General features: G+C 42.3%; 1 protein-coding gene and 1 pseudogene across 1 annotated transcript in view; one reads left to right on the top strand and one right to left on the bottom strand.

The window, feature by feature from the left end:
• Window positions 1–4,238: 4,238 nt before the first annotated feature.
• plekha7b (pleckstrin homology domain containing, family A member 7b) overlaps window positions 4,239–17,668 on the bottom strand; it is a 166,669-nt gene continuing 153,239 nt past the window's right edge. Inside the window, exons 18-29 of the mRNA XM_036587019.1 lie at window positions 17,448–17,549; window positions 15,043–15,208; window positions 14,788–14,939; window positions 14,160–14,351; window positions 13,978–14,080; window positions 13,645–13,736; window positions 12,206–12,421; window positions 9,648–9,830; window positions 7,810–7,943; window positions 7,493–7,635; window positions 6,080–6,241; window positions 4,239–4,869 (exon numbers count right to left, since the gene is read on the bottom strand). Of these exons, the coding sequence (XP_036442912.1) occupies window positions 4,847–4,869; window positions 6,080–6,241; window positions 7,493–7,635; window positions 7,810–7,943; window positions 9,648–9,830; window positions 12,206–12,421; window positions 13,645–13,736; window positions 13,978–14,080; window positions 14,160–14,351; window positions 14,788–14,939; window positions 15,043–15,208; window positions 17,448–17,549 (1,668 nt within the window). The 3' untranslated portion in view covers window positions 4,239–4,846. The remainder of the gene's footprint in view (window positions 4,870–6,079; window positions 6,242–7,492; window positions 7,636–7,809; window positions 7,944–9,647; window positions 9,831–12,205; window positions 12,422–13,644; window positions 13,737–13,977; window positions 14,081–14,159; window positions 14,352–14,787; window positions 14,940–15,042; window positions 15,209–17,447; window positions 17,550–17,668) is intronic.
• Window positions 8,783–9,346, top strand: LOC118818773 (annotated as a pseudogene).

The raw sequence follows: 17,668 nt of genomic DNA, 5'->3' as shown, positions 1-17,668 counted from the left end.
GAATTATGACTGTTTTTGATACCAAAAACCAGACAAATGTTTAAGTAGAGCAAATATAAAACACAATAAAAGCTGTAGGACACAGGCCCTTTACAGAGCACTGCAACACTGCAGCACAGATTAACATTGGTAATAAAATGGGTGAGTAAGTCTGCATTTAGCAGTCCTACTCCCTAAAAACCTATAAGGCGCTCACACAGGGAGAGCTCACACAGAAACTCTAGGTGAGCCTCATTAAATGCCTTCATCAATGATTAATTGGCAGTTTTCGCAAACACAGCAAGAAAACGTAGCCGGCGCGTTTTGTTTCCATGCCCCGAGACAGTGCTCTGCCTTAATTTGAAGTGAAAGGTGCAGCAAAGAGGCTTCCCCAGGTTAAAAGAACTGTTAGATCAAATGAGGGACTCAAGGGCATTTACCTCAGTCGTGTTTACAAAAAGCCCAATTCACTGTAGGTATTGTAAATGCCAGGCATTTATGGAGCGTGAAAGCGTTTTATTGTTTCGTTGAACGCAGCATTTTTACGTGCTCAGAGGTAATCATTCGCGCATTGAGCTATTACTTTGTCTCCCTCTGCCTCTCATCTTCCATCCCTTGCTGTTCGAGACTTCAATCCAAGACGCCGGCTTTGGTGAACGTCAGTGTCTTCATTGTCATATTGAACAAACAAAGGCAGCTTGATGTTTCAGATCATAAGTAAATCTCCCCTCTGATATACAAAAGAATCTAGCAGTACTCTCTCTCTCTCAGTTTTATCTATTCTTTTGCAAGATATGCAGAAGGCTGTATAAAAGATACACTCCATGATGCTGAGCAGAGCTTTTTTAATAATTCAACCTCTTCCTTATAAAAGTATGGATAATAAATCAATGGTGATAAAACAGCATAAGATACCACTTTTGATTCAAAGTAGCTTTTGTATTAGATCCCTCAGCCTCCCTTAGGTGAATGCATAAGATTGAAGGAACCCTGCAGTGTTGAAAGCGAGGCGCCATAACAACACATAGTGTCCTTAAACAGAGCAATTGTGTGCCTTTGAATAAAAAGCACCCTGATAGACATGAAATAATGAATTTCTGATGGCGCGCCTTAACGCTGCTTGTTCGGAGCCCGCTGTGCGTGTCATTGTTCAACACTGGTAGCAGTATGCACATGAAAATCAGGAGTGGAGAAGCTTCAGCGATGGTGCCAGGAGGTTGAAGAGAAGAGCCGAAAGGACAGCCAAGATAACGGATGCTGGACATTGAGTATACAGGTGTCTGAATGAGGCCTGCAACAGTGGACCTTATTAGCACATATTTAGTTCTTGACTGGTCTGAATTCCCAGCAGTAGCCCTCTTTAATAGCAGCGTAATACACACTGTATTATTGCAATGTTCATAAAAAGGATGTTTTTATTTCAAAATTCTCAAAACTTTAATGAAAATTAACTAAACATTAAGGAGAATGATTATTACTTAGCAGTAATAGGTATGATAGGTATACATGTCAAGGACAGCCATGTAAACAGTTTTGAGCCTCTGAGAAGTACATTTATTTCCTCTGTAAGTAACTCACCGCTAATGCACTGGCGCAGTCTTCAGACATCAAGTTAAATCAATAGCTTTCAGGGAACTCATTCCTGACATGCATGGACAATTTAGTGTCTAAACAGCAGCTATACATGCATCCATAAGATCAAGGTGGAAATTATCCTTGACCCCCTGAACTTCACATGAAATCTCTGTAGTATTTCATCATCAGCTCTGGACGTTTCATACAAGTAATTTTTCTCCTCTGGTTTACCTCTTTAGCTTCACAGCTGTGCACAAGGCCTTCACTTCCTCTATAGCTTGACTTTGTCAGCTCCTATCAGCAAAGCAAGAAGCAGAGCCTCAGGTCAAAGCCATCAAAGTCACGCTCATGAGCTTTAACCACTCAGACGATGGTGAACGGGTCCTGCGTTCAGCTCAAATTTCACCACTGATCCGGCGGCCTCCTGGGAGATGGAGTCATTTCAGGCGCTCCCCCCCAAAAAAAGCATCTCTGCGAGTCACATTGTGACAAATTTATGGAGACTTGTGGGGAAATTCTGCACTTCACGCTAATTAATTCATGTCGTTCCTAGACATTTAGTAAACAGTCGCCATTAATTCACCAGAGAGTATTTAGGCAGAGGAAACCCCCGCCCCCCACCCCGTTCCATGTCAATATTGACAAACGGTCTATACTAAACTATAAATTTAACGGTAATGCTTGGCAGGGCTGCAAGTACAAACGGCTGAGACATTGTCAGTATGGACCATCGCCACAGTTCTACAGAGGGTTTCTTCGCAATCACAGGGATGAATACACGAAACTGTACTTTTCCAATCTTCTCAAGGTGACATTCTTTCGCTCACATGAAGGACATTGAAAGTATTCAAAATTCAAATGCAACACTCCCCCCACTTCACTTTCAAGGAAATTTCCTTTTGCCTCCCTGCCTATTCATAAATGACTTGATTAAAGTCATGAATACAATGGCATTTGTGATGTGACGGCCCATTGAAATTTCATCACAGTGCAAATGCTGAAATTGAATAAGAACAAAGATAATATTTTTCCGCCCAATGCCACTGACTCCTTGGTCTATGGCGCCTTAGCACAAAGCGACAAGTTGCTTATATACTTTTCTTTAGAGCTCACCTCTTTGAATTAGAGTGAAACATTCCGTAAAGGATTAATGTGTTAGTCACTCAGTGCGTTTAACAGAACAGGATGGAATTAGCATAATGGGGCCTTTTTGCATTCTCTTTGAAGTTCTGCAGTGTGGAATAACAGATGTATATGAACCAGCAGCCAAACATCGATAAATGGAAATGCCACAATTCTCTGCGGATGGGCTCGGGTGGATTTCTGCAGGAGGAGGGGAAAAAAAAAGCAGCCCGTTTATTGCAAAATAAGCAGAAAAGCGGATGTGATCAGACTCTCATGCCCACCAGGAGCGCGCATACACACACTCACACACACACACACACATCACACACAGCGGAGTCCGCCTCTCACTTCTCCTAATCAGACGCAGTGAGATGTGGCAACTCCTACTCTGTGGAGCAGTGGGAGGTGCGCCGTGTCTTGCAGGTGCTATCAAAGAACAAGACGCAGCAGAGGAGAGCCTGTAATTACTCCCCAATTACAGATAAAGATCTCACATGGGGCATGAAATACAGAGTAGCCCAACAGCCATGCAGGCCGGCTCTCGGTAAAAACCTCCACTGAAAAACATCCCCACTAAAGAAATCTGCCACAATATCGTTAATGGTTACACTGAAAAGGTGGTTTTAACTGTCCCCATGTCCTGTATTGATGCCCCGTAACTGATCGATAAAAACTTCACGCTGCCAAGCGGTGGAGTTAATATGTCAACCACAAAGCAACGTTGATTTTATTATATCCACATGTTCTGTTCTACTGATTGCCAAGCATGTTGCAGGCTAATACTATCAACCTTCACGGCTCCACGGTGGATGATACAGAGACGGGGAATTAAAAATGCCCTTTTAAACCGAGAACCTTTGAACTAAAGAAACATTTCAATAACGTCTTTTCACCCTCGCTACCTTTATTTTTGTATTCCAAGTTCAACTCTGTCAGCTGAATTCTCTTCAGAAATAAATGTAAAGAGGTCAAAGCAATCAATCAGAAATATCAAAGAGAATCCTTGGAACTATGATGAGAGCACATTTTGTTGGCTACTTATCCTTTGTACTAACTGGGTACTGTGAAAAAAAAGTTATTGTGGCAGCCAAGTGAAAGCGAAAGCAAAGGAATTTTGAAATTAAGGTTTTCTTTCCTCATTTTATCTCCTCATCGCTTTATCCGTGTAAAGGGAGGGGAAAAAACTACAAAAGATGAGAAATGTTTCACAAAACCTTAATTAAATCCGTGGGACAGAGAGAGTTGCTAACTCGCTCAGAGCTGTGCAATTCCGGTGTCAATAAAGGTACAATCTTTGAAGCAGAATTCCCTGCCCAACGACCTTTACTTTGAAACATGTCTGAAGAACACATTCGATCTTTTTTAAATACTTCTGTGACTGCATTGAAAAATACTTGCAAGTTCTGCAGAGACAGGACAGAGTCGAGACAGAGAATTTGTTAATATCTTTAATATTTACATTTTCTTAAAAAAAAAAAAGAAAGTATGCCATGTATTTCCCTCCCTTTCCCTCAAAATTTCTGAAAATATTGTTCAATGTAGCCCCCTTGCTCAAAAAAAAAAATAGAGCCCGTTTGGCAAGCTAACTGGAAACTGGCAGTGCTAGATACACAAAAATAATATTTCATGTGATTTGGTGTAAGAATAGCATCTCCATCAACAAAAAATACAATCAACATGTGACAGTTACGTCCGTACCAGCTGCATCTATCACCTTCGGTATGTTTAATACTTCAACCTCTCTATATTCAGCTACAGTTCCTCTTCAAACTCATCCTCACCTCAAGAGCCTCCACATTTAAAATGAGTTTTTTTTTCTCGTATTTGCTCTATGATACAGTGCTTGTTAAAAGTGCAATAATATGTATAAAACAAGTTTTCTATCACTCATTTAGGTCTGTTAGACATATTGGGATTTTAGTATGTGCACAGCAGTTTCCACAGCAAGAGGCCTGTGACCTCTACAAAATACTTGCTTCAGTGTAGCCCTACAAAACCGCCGCATTTCTGAAGTGAAGTCCGCTTTGTCCACCAATACGAGTGCCAGTCCAAAAGTGCGCTGATGTCTTGTTTAGAATGCAGAGAATGGATGAGGATGGAGAAGCTGAACTCAAGTTCATCTGCCGCTAAGAACGCAGGGCGCGAGTTATCGTCGTGTGATAGCACCTCAATGACCGGACACAGCTTTGGCTGGAAGAGACAATACATACACAAGGAGTTACACTCGCATAAGGGCATCAGATCATGCTTATAATGTTTTATAATGTTTAAAGAAAGTACAAAAAAACTACGGCAGAATATCTACCAATCATGAATAGAGTTTGCTGTTGCTACATCACAAGCACCAACAGAAAGTAAGCTTTGTATCATGGAAAACCTATTGTAAAGAGAATATTAAGGGGTATATCACGACAGATATATGCTCATCCAGATGCAACAGTAGAGACTACAGGGTTTGGAAGAACGTTATACCTTACTACATAGTTGACAGGTAAACATTCTCCTCTCTCCCTCTCTCTGTGCAGCATGTCACAGTGGGGAAAAAAGTTTGAGTTAAAGAATCCTGCAGTGTTAAAAACAACACACACATCGCAAAGCGAAGGACAAGCCGCATGCCATGCAGTTGCTGATTTCATGCTGTGAATGCATGTTGAGAAACAGCAACAGAAGCTGTATAAGACGTATAAGATTATATTCTCAACGTATTTTAGAACAAAAATACATATTTCACTCTCAAAGAGAAGGAACAGGGTAAGAGGCAAACTAGTGCAGGACGGATGACTATTATATCAAACACAAACTAGTGGAATGGAAAGTGTCGCATGAGGAGAATTCAGGCCGTGCTGTGAATTCAGGCTGCAGGCAGATGCAGTTAACAAGTCAAAGAGAGCCTTGCGGCCGTGTGGAGGAGTCTCTGGGGAGTCACACACAAGTACAAGAAACAGCATTGTGTCTGCATTGTGTCATGCAGGTTAGGCAGTAACAGTTTTTCAGTTTCACAGCGACCTACAGATGGCATAGCAAGTGGTGTTCGGCAGTGCAGCTGTGAGAAAAGTGAGAATAAGGTGCGGAAGCGAAAGGTGCCCCCAGCTCTTTATTAATTACAGCACAATTCACAAAAGGCAGCGTTTGTTTAGGCCGCTTCAACCTTTTCTCACGGCGCTGCTGCCTAGCGCGCTCACAAAAGCCAATTTGCAGACAATTCACACACTTCTCCTCCTCCAGATGTGGAGGCAGCTGGCTGCAGGGGGGCACTTCAGTCACGGCGTGCAGTTTGCTGAGGTTTTGCGGAGCCATGATCATGCAACACATAGCACGCCATGAGCAGACACACACACACGCGGGAAACAATTAGCGGAAGCGTGGGAGCGTGCTAAATGGTTAGTGGGTTAGTCCTTACTTTTGTTTGCTTTGATTAGACAAAGGTGTAGTGAAATCCATTGCTTAGCGGGAGGGGGAGGTGGTTGAGAGGAGGAGACAGCTGGAGCAGCAGTGGAAGGAGGAGGAGGAGGAGGTGGCGGAGGTGGAGGGAGCATTGTGGGACTGTTAACCTGTGGAGAAGCTAAAGAGGAGCACAGATAAGGACAGAGGAATGTTAGTAATGCATCTGCTAAGAGTCCAGCTAACACCCGGCAACCTTCACACGGCACATTCCACTTAAAAAGCTCTATATAGCATCATAAAATCATGACAGCTGTCATAACTGGCTCTGACTCTGAATTCAAGTTTATTTTGGTGATCAAGAACTAGTACTTTCCCCCCAACGAAGCAGTACAGCGGGAGCTCATAACCTTGCCACTGCTCCACAAGATCGCTCATGTAATCCATCCAGACATCTCTTTCCAGCGCAAATACACTGATGAGTGTTGACCGGGCTCCATTAGGGCCCCATTCACGTCAGGAGAGACGAGCTGCAAACGGCAGCGACTGAGAAAGGGAGAGAGAGAGACGAGCACTGGCTGTTCTTCTGAAGGTTAGAGCGGGAAGAGAGCAAGGGGGCGCGGCGTGAGAAAGTAAAGATGAAAAGTGCGCTGGCGCGCTTTTATATGCCAGTTCAGAACCATGTTCAAAGCACAGCCACAGGACGCGGACGAGGGGGAGGCCTGGTGCATCTTCAGCTCCGTCATTGATCAGCCTGGAAAAATGGCCTCATCAAGAGGTTCCTCCCAGCCTGAGAGATTCAACATGGCTCACAATTAGCAAGCAGCTTTGCTCATCACATCCCCCCTAATAAGGAATAATGTTTAGTTATTAGGGGTTGATGATCAGTCCAGCTTTGCACTTTTTTCTTCTCCTTCTTCAACACCTTGGTCTTAGATTTTTGGCAGTGCTCTAGTCTCTTTACCACATCTGTCGTTCTGTAGTGGATGTTCATGAGATGAGAACAGGGCTTTACTAATATTGAACAAATCATTTTTGAAGGATTTTCACCCCCATTATTCTCCAGGCTCCACTATCTGAACGTCTAATGATCCAAGTGTTAATGATACACTCGGCGCTTAATCTCCAGGTAGTCCTTTGAAAAGGGCCTACGCAACCGGAGGGTCCTGCAGGTGTGGGGAGCATGACCTGACAGTGTGGAGTTGACCCTTTTGAGTGAGGCCACTTCAGAGCTGAGCGCTGCTGTCTGAGAGCTGCATCTGCGTGTCTGGAGCAAGAAATCATTCCATTAAGTGAAAAATGTCAAAAAGTGATGTGCGGGCGTAACGTGCGCATGAGGGAAATGCAGCGCATCAGTGCAAGTGGACACTCGTTGTGAGTGCGGAGTGAGTGTGAAGGAGACATTGATCTAAAAGGAAAGAGGGCTGGTTACCTGCCACCTGCTTGCTCTTCACAGAGGCCTCGGAGGCCAGCGCATATGACATAGTGATGATCCTCTCCTGCTCCTGAAGAGCCGAGTCCAGGTCTGAAAGCACCGGCTTATCCACTGCTACAGCTGGAGGCATGTTCTGCACACTAACACACAAACACAGGTAAACTGGAATAGCAAAGCAGCAGAGCAGCCGTTTATACTTGCTTCTGTTCTACAGCCCATTCCTCACGATTTAGATCAAAACATGGCCACATCTGAGGACAAGGGTCCATTCCAGCAGGGCTACATATCGTCGCTAAAAGCCAGTAGGTATTTACCTAGACTTGGCCAGGATGTTCTTAATGCGCTCTACTTTGCGGGTGCGTGCTTCCATCTCCTGAGGACTGAGCGGCTCCTCTGGTTCAAAGTCCACATAGCGTTCGGGGATGGCCACCTTCTGGGGCTTAGACAGCTAGACAGCAATGGAGGGATGAAGAAGGAGCACATACATGATTCACCTACGTGACCAAGCCTCCATTTTAACATTTACACACAGAGAAGAAAATCTCAACTACAGTAAGACCATGTTGAAAAAAAAACGTCTCAATCTTTTAAATCAATTAGAGGAATCGTCCAATCCTCCACGTTTTACAGGCTATTTTCTATCCCAGCTTTCCCCAAGTCTGGCTCTGGAGAGTTTAGTTCCAACACACGTGGCTCTAATATGCAGATTTTCCTAAAGGACTGATTAATTGGATCAGGTGTGTTAGATTAGGGCTGAAGCTAAACTCCCCAGGGTGGCAGACGTGGGTGGTAAATGTGCCCATTGGCTTCTATTATAAGTGCACTGTAAAAGAGATTTGGAGTTGTAACATAAAAAGTAACCTGGCTTCCCTAAAAAGATAATTTTATTGAACTTAACATAAAGAGTTCTCAGAATAAAACACACAATTATTATTGTCCCAAATTTTTTATGTTTAATGAAAGTTTAAGCCGATTTACTGACTCTTATTAGTTAAACAGATTACTGTTTCTTAGCGTGAATTTCAAGTCAACAAGATAAAGTTAAAAACAGTGGACTACTACTTTAAGATCAAGATAAAAAACAGTTAAAATCAAGAGTTAGTTAAACATGAATGAAAAATAAAGTGAAATAAATCTGAAACACAGTATATACCCAGAAAAATTAGCTACCAGACCATCTTAAAATTTTGAGTCAAATGAACTTGAAATAATAAGTTGACAGAGCATAAGAAACAGATTCTTTTTCTATTAACTTACTAACAGTAGTTCAGTTAACTTATATCTCATCATAGCTTAATCAGAAATATATTTGACCAGCTGTCCAAGTGGAATTTCAAGTTGACCGCAGTGGTGGACCACATTTGGTGGACTCCCATTACTGTGCTGATCTAGCTAAGCTCATTTCTGTGCTCTGTACCTCCCTGTCCACTGTGCTCCAGGTGGAACTGCCTCATGTGAAGGTTCTCTCTAAGATGTACCTTATTAAGTAGTAAAGCAAGCTGGCTTTCTTCTGTGATTTCTACACAGAGGTTATGGACTTGTATTTGGTGGAACGTCTAGCCGCTGTCCTGTTCATTCAGAAATTTCATCACCTAAACAACAAGTTGGTCGAGGTGATTCAGAACTAAAGCCTGCTGTCTTTTATGCCTCTGAATGTGCAGGATAAAAAGAGCATGATACAAGCTCTGCGTGTGATGGGTACTGTTTTGGTGACTTGGAAGAGTGGAATCTGCAGGCCATGATGTCGGCCGCTGTCGGCAGATTTTCAGTTCACCTCAACTCTCAGTGTACAAGAGAAATATGTAGAGCCCAGCAAAAAAAGCTTTGGAAGAAGAAGTCATGGAATTTTGATTGTAAAAGCCTAATCCCATTATTTGGTATTGACTAAATTTATTTTCTTTGACAGACAAACTATTTGGTGTTTCAAAGAAATACTAATTGCAGCAGGTAAACAAGCCTCAACCAGGAGACAGACTGTCAGTAGGTACTGTGGATATTTTCAGTCTGATGACTTGTATTTTGCAGGATATATTTCAATAATGAGATATCAAATATTATTTTGCATTAAAAAAGTTCAATTAACTTAAAATTTGAAGGCAGTCGGTGACTAACTCTGTAAAATTAAAACACAGAGTCTGAGGGAGAACAGTACCTCTTTGCTGAGGTCCAGCTGGTAGTCAAGGGGCTCCAGGTCGAGTTCTCTGAGAGGGGTGGAGTGTAAGGTGAGCCACTCGTCCGAGTGTGAGCGCTGTCTCTCTTTGTGCTCGGGTGGCCTCTCCTCTCCCTGCACGGCCCGTTCCAGCAGCTGCAAATCAAACTCCTGCTCGCGCCTCCACTGAGGGCACAACACATACACACAGAGCTCAGAGGCCTCACATGCATTCTAAGGCAATCTAAGTTTCAGAACTGGCCCTTTTCATCCCACTGACAGCCATAATATGGACAGGAGCCGATCCTGAATGAGTCTGTATCCTGAGTACTGGACTATATGGCAACAATACTGAATATTGGAATATAGAAACTGAATAACATCAGGTGTTTGCATGACGTCCTACTGGTTCAAAGCGGGGTGACTCGCACAGAAGCGGTTCATAGTCAGTTCCGGCTTTGTAAACACTTTAGCCCAAAAGACAGTTAGGTATTTCAGGTCAATACACAGTGGAGCACAGGGACAAACCGAGGCATTCTTATGCGAGCCAGGTGCGTGTGTGCATAGAACAAATAGTTTAACAAACAAATCAGAGAGCATAAACACAGATGCACCAAACTATTCCTTTTAGGGAAACAGTTTAAACAACATCCTCTTGTCTCAATGTCAATAGCTTTGGGGCAAAAAAATGTGGTGGTGCAAAAAAAAAGGTGTACATAAATGGACAATTTGCAAAGGAGCTCAGATGGCCAGCTCAATTACTTCTGCGCATTCAGTTTATAATCGCCTTTCTCGCATCCCCAAGAACGCACAGAGGGAAAGATAAAATACAAACAAAGCCATTCGGATGAAAACCGCAAGCGTTGGCGTCAATGAAACAGTCCCTTCCTGTTCTCTCTCCTCAGCATGCAAAAGTGACTGGAGTGACTGTACAAGTGTCCAAGCTGGGGAATAAAAAAGGGCATCACTGCTACAGAGAGACGGAGGCCAGTGCGTTTCCTAACCATCAATAAATTTGCTTAATTCCCAGGCATCATTGTGCTTAAACTGCACCCTGCAAAAGTCACGGCATGGATGCATATTAATAACTTTCAGGCAATGAAAAAGAACACCATGTTTATTTATTAGCAAAGTGTTTATTTATTCCATGCAAGCATCTACATAATCTACATAAAAAAATACTGAAGAAAGAGTAGAGATAGTAGATTGTAGATAGTTGGTACTCCACGGGCAGATAATGCTGCAATTAGCTGTCTTATTATTACCACACAAACGAAGGAAGAAGCAACATGCTCGGTGAGTAGCTCAATGACACCGTATATATGTATAGTTGTATAGAACACCGCTATACATACGTGTGAATGATGTGAAAGTGCAGAGGCACTGACAGTCGTACAGACACATTACTCTTTCATTCCAAACATCCATGCTTTATCCATGGTCATTCATAGTGCAGTACACATCAAAAAATAAGGACACTTTTAAATAAAAAAAAAAACACAAAACAAAACAAAACAAGGCCAAGACATTTCAAAATACGGCCTTCTTGTGAATAAAAGCAGGGTGTGTATTAGCGAAGCGGAATACACAAAATGAGAGAAATTAGTTGATGGATGAAGTGTGATTTTATGGCGCCACATCCTCAGAAGCGACGTTTTAATAAATCAGTATGAGTCTGCACACGTAGAGGACAATTGAGATGCCGGGATTTTAATTAATGTTTATGTTTTTTATGATTGTAAAAGTGAAAAAAAGATAAGCGGAACAAGCTTCCTGTATGAAGTAAGCACAATGATGCCTGGCAGAAGCAGCTGCAACTGAAGCCTGAGTCTTCTGTGTTACGTTGTGGTTATACTGCAGCAGGATGATGCACTGCTAAGAGGTTTCAGAGTGAACTAGACCAGTGAAAAAACCCTCCCAGTAGAGTTAGCCCTTTCCCCAGCATTGGGTTAGCAGAGAGGCTGAGAGAGCGCTCAGTGACTGTGTTAGTGTTGGCATAAAAAATCGGAGACATCTCCTCTAGGAATGACCACACAAACGTGATTCGTTTAGCCCAGATTAGGACACCAAAGACCACAGGGCATTAGTGAGAACATTAAACAGTGCGTTCACTACAATGGTCAGTGTCATGACTTCAATACATGTCATCAATGTACATCATATTATGTCTTTAATCACTCTTCTCATGACATTTGCGGGTCTTTCATTGGCAGAATTAATCAAGGCACTGGGTTGTGGAAACATTGCATAGATGCTTATAGCTCTAGTTTCATACTCACAAGTCCATCTTTAGTGCTCTACACCTTAAACCTTCCTACTGTGTAAAGTATTCTCTCTTACCTCCTGCCCTATGACTGACACTACTCGATATACCTACTCACCTGCATTGGCCACTACTTCAGCAAACCGCTGGTTTCGCTAATGCTAAAGCCCTAGTTTCCTCCACAGAGCTATTGCTGCTATTGCTGCTATTGCTGAAACTGTGTTAATGATGGGAGTGCTGCTCGTGCTGCTCATCCCCCAGAGGAAATGTGTGTGAGATGGGCTGTGCTCTAACGTACTGATCCCAGGTCGGCAGAGATGGGGCGTGAGGAAGAGGAGGCGGGGCGGGACGAAGAGGTCTGCCGTTCGCCCTGGCTGAGGGTCCGCTTGCGCTCGCGCACCAGAGCCTTCTGATGGCGCTTCATCCTCTCCAGCTGCTCCTCAGCGCTCATGCGGCCCCGCTGATGGACGGGCTCGCCCGAGTACAGCCTCTCCAAGGCACTCTTTGGTCTCTCCTGCAGGAGGGCAGGAGGGAGCGCATCAGTACATGCAACGTGGGATGGGGAGTAGAGAGAGGGACGAAGCGGTGTTCAAAATGACCCGTAATCACTATTGGAAATAAGGGAGCAAAACTCATTTTTCATGATATCTTTCATTTTGGAAAAAAACAGATGCTCAGTAAAAATATTATTATGTAATCTGCAGGCCTATTTTGGCTCCTTCTAAGAATCTCCATGGAAGTGTTGAAAGGTTTCCTGCACCATCCACCCATGGTCAGTTGCACTGAAAATATCTTTGAAAGGAATGTGCTAAAACTAACCACCTCCTTTTTTTGTTTTTTTTTTTAAGGCTATTGCCATTAGAAGCAACACAAAGCACAACAATAAAAATAAGAGAGAGACATTTAAAAACAAACAACAAAAAATAAACAAACAGCAAAGAAATAAAATAAAATTATTTGCAAGTAAAATATGTAAATCTTAATATTGTGTTTGTGCATTTCTTCCAACTCAAGTTCTGTCATTTGTACATGATGCTTTTTTGCAAATGCACCAATAATAGTTGGCTGTATTTAAGTATGACTTGTGGATGTTTGCTTTCAGAGTTAAACATGCAAGCAATTCAGCGGTAAATTCATCATCATTACAAAAAAATTATAATCTGTTGACATTGGCACAGTAATACCATCAAATAATCAGAGCCTTGTGGTGCACAAAGTGAGTTTTTTATTTTGCCAAATCAGTCATAAGGGCTTCCCAGACATTCCACATATTTGCTCTGTCCTCATGCACTGAGAGTTAAGTTAAAAATGTGAACTGTCGAGGGGCCGTGAGGGTTGTGAACCAGCAATAAATAAAGACACTATTATAGGGAGCAGAATTCATGACTGAAGTAAATGATTTCATTCATATTACAGAGCTTTGCTGATCACTCTGCAGCTCACAGTCCTGCTCAAAGAAGTAGCCTGAGAATCCTCACCTAAACGACATGTTAAGCTTGCTGAGGTATATGGTATGTCCACCTTCTACTGTGGTGCATTGTAGGATTGTAAGAGTGCACCGGACCCCACTACAACGTGGTAGACTCCCAGAATAGTGCACTGTATAGTGAACCTCCTAAAAAAGTTTGCAGACACAGAGCTGTTTGTTTTTCATCTGCTCAGTGCTTTGCATTGCAATCGAAACAACACAGTATGTGTCAACAAACCTGCCTTTATTTAAATCTGCGTTAAACTTACCTTTAAGCTGGACATGGTGGCTCCTCTTCTGAGGGTGACATATGATGAGATGCTCATAGACTGATTGAGCCTGGAAGAAGAGCCTGACAGACCTAGTGAAGAGTTGCATTAGACTAATGAAGATGACATACAGTTTCAACAATAACTAGGAGTGCATACATTTCAAACAATATACTTTATAGTATATTGAAGATACCATGAAAATCCACTCGATCCTAAATGTTTTCCATCACCATGTGAGCAATGTGTCTAAACTCACTTGTGATCTACTGTTACTTTATGAATCTGTTCTGTCTGTTCCAGTTGTTTGGAGCTTCCCATGTGATTGTTTACCTCTGCTTGGTAAGGTCTGGTAGCCCCCATCATGGCCCGAACCACCCGTTTGCCCTCCGACTCCCAAGAGCTCAGGCTCACTGAGAAACGTCCGCAATTCCACCTGGATCCCAGGAAAAAAGAACTTAATAACTCTGCCACACCGTCAGACCAAAGGCTGGTTGGTCTTACTGGCAACCAACCTTGTTGTCCCCGTTGGTGAAGTGGCCAGTCTCTCGGTCCCGCTTGCGTTCATCAGACTGGCGCTTGAGGCCACGGACGGACGTGTGGCGGATGACGGAGGCCTCTTTGGGCAGGGGCGGCACTGCGGGGGGGTGCTCGTCTGGACTGTAAAGGTGGGGTAGAGGAGGTCTGGGAGGGGCATCTTCTTCAGCCTATAAAAGAGTCCATACAAATCATCAGCCTATCAGCAGCTAGCTACTAAACAGGGACACATCACTATCGATAGCTGGTAAAATTATTTCTCATTTGTAGCTCAGAGAAACAAGCAGAGAAATTCTGCTGAAAGTGTGGATTTGAACCTTTTAATCAGTATCATGTTCGTGGTGGTTAAAGGAAAAGGGGACATTTTATTATAAGTTCCACTGGATGAAAAGTTTGGTTTATTTCATAGAAAGAAAACAATACTTTTGCCATGTTTTGTCATTTTCTGATATAGAAAAACAGTCAGAAGTGCAGACTGCAACACAATTAAGCTGTTATGAAAAGCATATCATATAATAATGTACTTTTAATTACTTTTAAATAACTAACAAAACAAAAATATCTCTATAATAACATGTTTTAATTCTGAACGTCTTTGTCCCTCACCCATTTTGGCTTGTGGAGCACTTGCGAGAGATGGAAAGGTTGTGAGCTGGACTGCGCTGGGCTGAGGTGAGGGCTGGCCTGAGCCCCTTTCAGCTCCCCCACTGAGAGAGAAGGCACTGATGGAGACAATGCCGAAGGCACGAGTTTCCTCTCTGGGCCACACACACACACACACACACACACACACAGATATTTACCACAAAGCAAAGACATATTAATGTGTGCTGTGGTAGGTGGTGGAGATGGCCTTAGTACCTCTGTGGTGAGTCCACTGCATGGGGGTGATGGCGGGGACGGCCCCGTTCTCACCTGGGTTCCGCACAGAATCGATGGTCACTTTGTAGTTGGCTTTGCTGGAGCTCAGACCAGCCATCACGTCCTCGATCCGCCACAGCTCCTTCCTCAGTTGAGCTTTGTCCTGCTGCAAACAGCCAGGAGAAGCATGAGAAGACAATAGAACACAACACAGACTAGATTACACTCGAGTCGGTTAGACTAGAATAAGCTAGAACAGAACACAGCATGAAAAAAGTGATGATTTTACTTCACTTAAATATGTACATAATTTTCACATGAAAAAATACAATATATAAACACAATTTTGTCTTCCAGTTTACTTACATTTAGTGATACTTTTGCTGATGCAATTTATGTAATTATTGTGGAAATAATGCTCTGTTTGAATAATGCAAATTTTAGAGCACCACTTTTTTCAGTATAAAACAGAATAGTGTAGAAAAAAACTGATTTAGGATTCTCTTTGTTCTCTTGTTTAACCCTTGTGTGATGTTGATGTGTTGGTTACTCAGTGGTCTGGTGGACCCACCACGTTATTGTTTTATTAAATCACTACAGCCATAACAATTTATGTAAAAATACCAGATGTTTAAAATATCAGAAGTGTCCAGCGCAGGGTAGCCAGTCAGCAGCCTGTCCATGTTGTCCACCCTCACACACACACACACACATACACATATACAAACAAATACACACACAGACACACACACACACACTAACAACAGGCCATGTAGGAGGAGAACAGAGTGAAGGACACAGCACCTCCACACTTCTACTCCCGTGGGTTCAGCCCAACACCACATGTGTAATATAAATGTGTGGGGGGTGAACAGAGTGAAGGCACTGAAAATGGGTTATTTTATTTGTTCTTTACAAAAAATGAGCAAAGACCAAGAATCTGAGGTTGAAATAATAATAATTCACATAATTTTTTTTTGGTAAACGTTGAAAATGGGTCCCACAGACCTGAACACCACACAAGGGTTAAATCAGTCAATGGTCAAATGACATACATTGATAATCACAAGCATAATTATTCATCTTAAAACGAAACTACAGATACAAACATCCAGAAAAACTACTGACATGTCCTTATTTCCAAAACAACATCATTAATACACGACCAACCTCTGCTTGTGTCCTTTTTATAAGAGGAAAAACTCTTAGGTCCCCTCAGTTTCTGGCAGCAGTATGTGCATATTTTGACACAGTATGTCAACCTTTTCATCCCAAAATAATGAGCTTTATTAAATAGAGTGACTCATGTTCTTGAGATTTAATATCATATATCTCTTGAAATAAAGAGATATTACTCCAAGAAAATACAATTAATTTTATTTTTGAGAAAAAAATATTTCAACACAATAATTCAAATAATTATTTGAATGAATAATTCTGTGATAATTTAGTGTCTCTGTTCAGTAACAATGGCTGCCATATTAGCTCCAAAAATAAGAGAAACTTTACACAGGTTTTAAATACAGTGCAGAACCATCAAGTCAGGATTTACTATCAGATCTGGTAAATCTGAGTCAGTGGTTCTTTGTAACAGACTTTAATCCAGTATTTTATGCTTTGAGAGGGATATTCCCAGAAATGAATATCATCGCTACCCAAAAATATATATTTTTTTGAAGATTTTTATTTTTCTGTATCATTTACACACAGCAGCTGACCTTTGTGTTACATGAACATGTCATGATGAATGGACCTATGGTTACTATTTTGAAGATACATGTTTTTTCTGGACAGCAGTGACATGCAATGGTGCAAAAGCACATAATAGTGACAAACCCTTGATCTTATAATGGGCGCTAAAGGGCTGTTGTGCCTATATAGTAAATTGCGTCAGTCTCTTTCCACAACACAAATTGTTTGTTAATCTGCCCTCAGATGTAACGTCCCATGCCCAGCACACCTTCTCTCCCCAAACCTTTATCCTTATTTAAAAGCAGTTTAATATACTGCTTGGCTGCTAAATGCATGGTGGCTGAGGACAGAATCTGGCACAGATACATAAATCCTATTCTGGGCTAAAGCAATATTAAATTTTTTAGCAGTCAGCTAAGGGATTAACTGCCCACTACATAAGTCATTAATTGCCCAAAACAATTTACTTGTCCTCAAATTGAGTAATTATCACATACCTAGGTGAATGTTTGTGGTACAGCTGGTATACAGAGCTGGTATAACTGATCTAGTGAACATATGGGCTTCTAATTGGCTGTTGCTGATAATCTGCTGCAATACAAACGTACCAAATCCAACAGAGCCCAAACAAATACTGTAATATCCACAGTGACCACTGTATGTGTAAGAGGATTACTGAGTCGGGTGGTTGTTTGAGCGATGAGAGTACAGACCTGTGAGAAGCTACTGCGATTCATCTGTTCCTGGAGAGCTGACCGCAGCCGCTCCACATCCGCCTCCAGCCTGCTGTACTCACTCCAGGCATTCTCCATCTCCTGCTCAACGCAACACACAGCAATGCTTAGACCACTGCATCTGCCCGAATCTCTGTAAAGAGCTGACCTGCACTGATCTCAACGGGACACTCGGTTAGAGGTACGGTCAGTAGGGCAAA

The sequence above is a fragment of the Colossoma macropomum genome, unplaced genomic scaffold, assembly GCF_904425465.1.
Source record: "Colossoma macropomum unplaced genomic scaffold, Colossoma_macropomum, whole genome shotgun sequence".
Lineage (NCBI taxonomy): Eukaryota > Metazoa > Chordata > Actinopteri > Characiformes > Serrasalmidae > Colossoma > Colossoma macropomum.
This window is presented reverse-complemented; position numbering and strand designations above follow the sequence as displayed.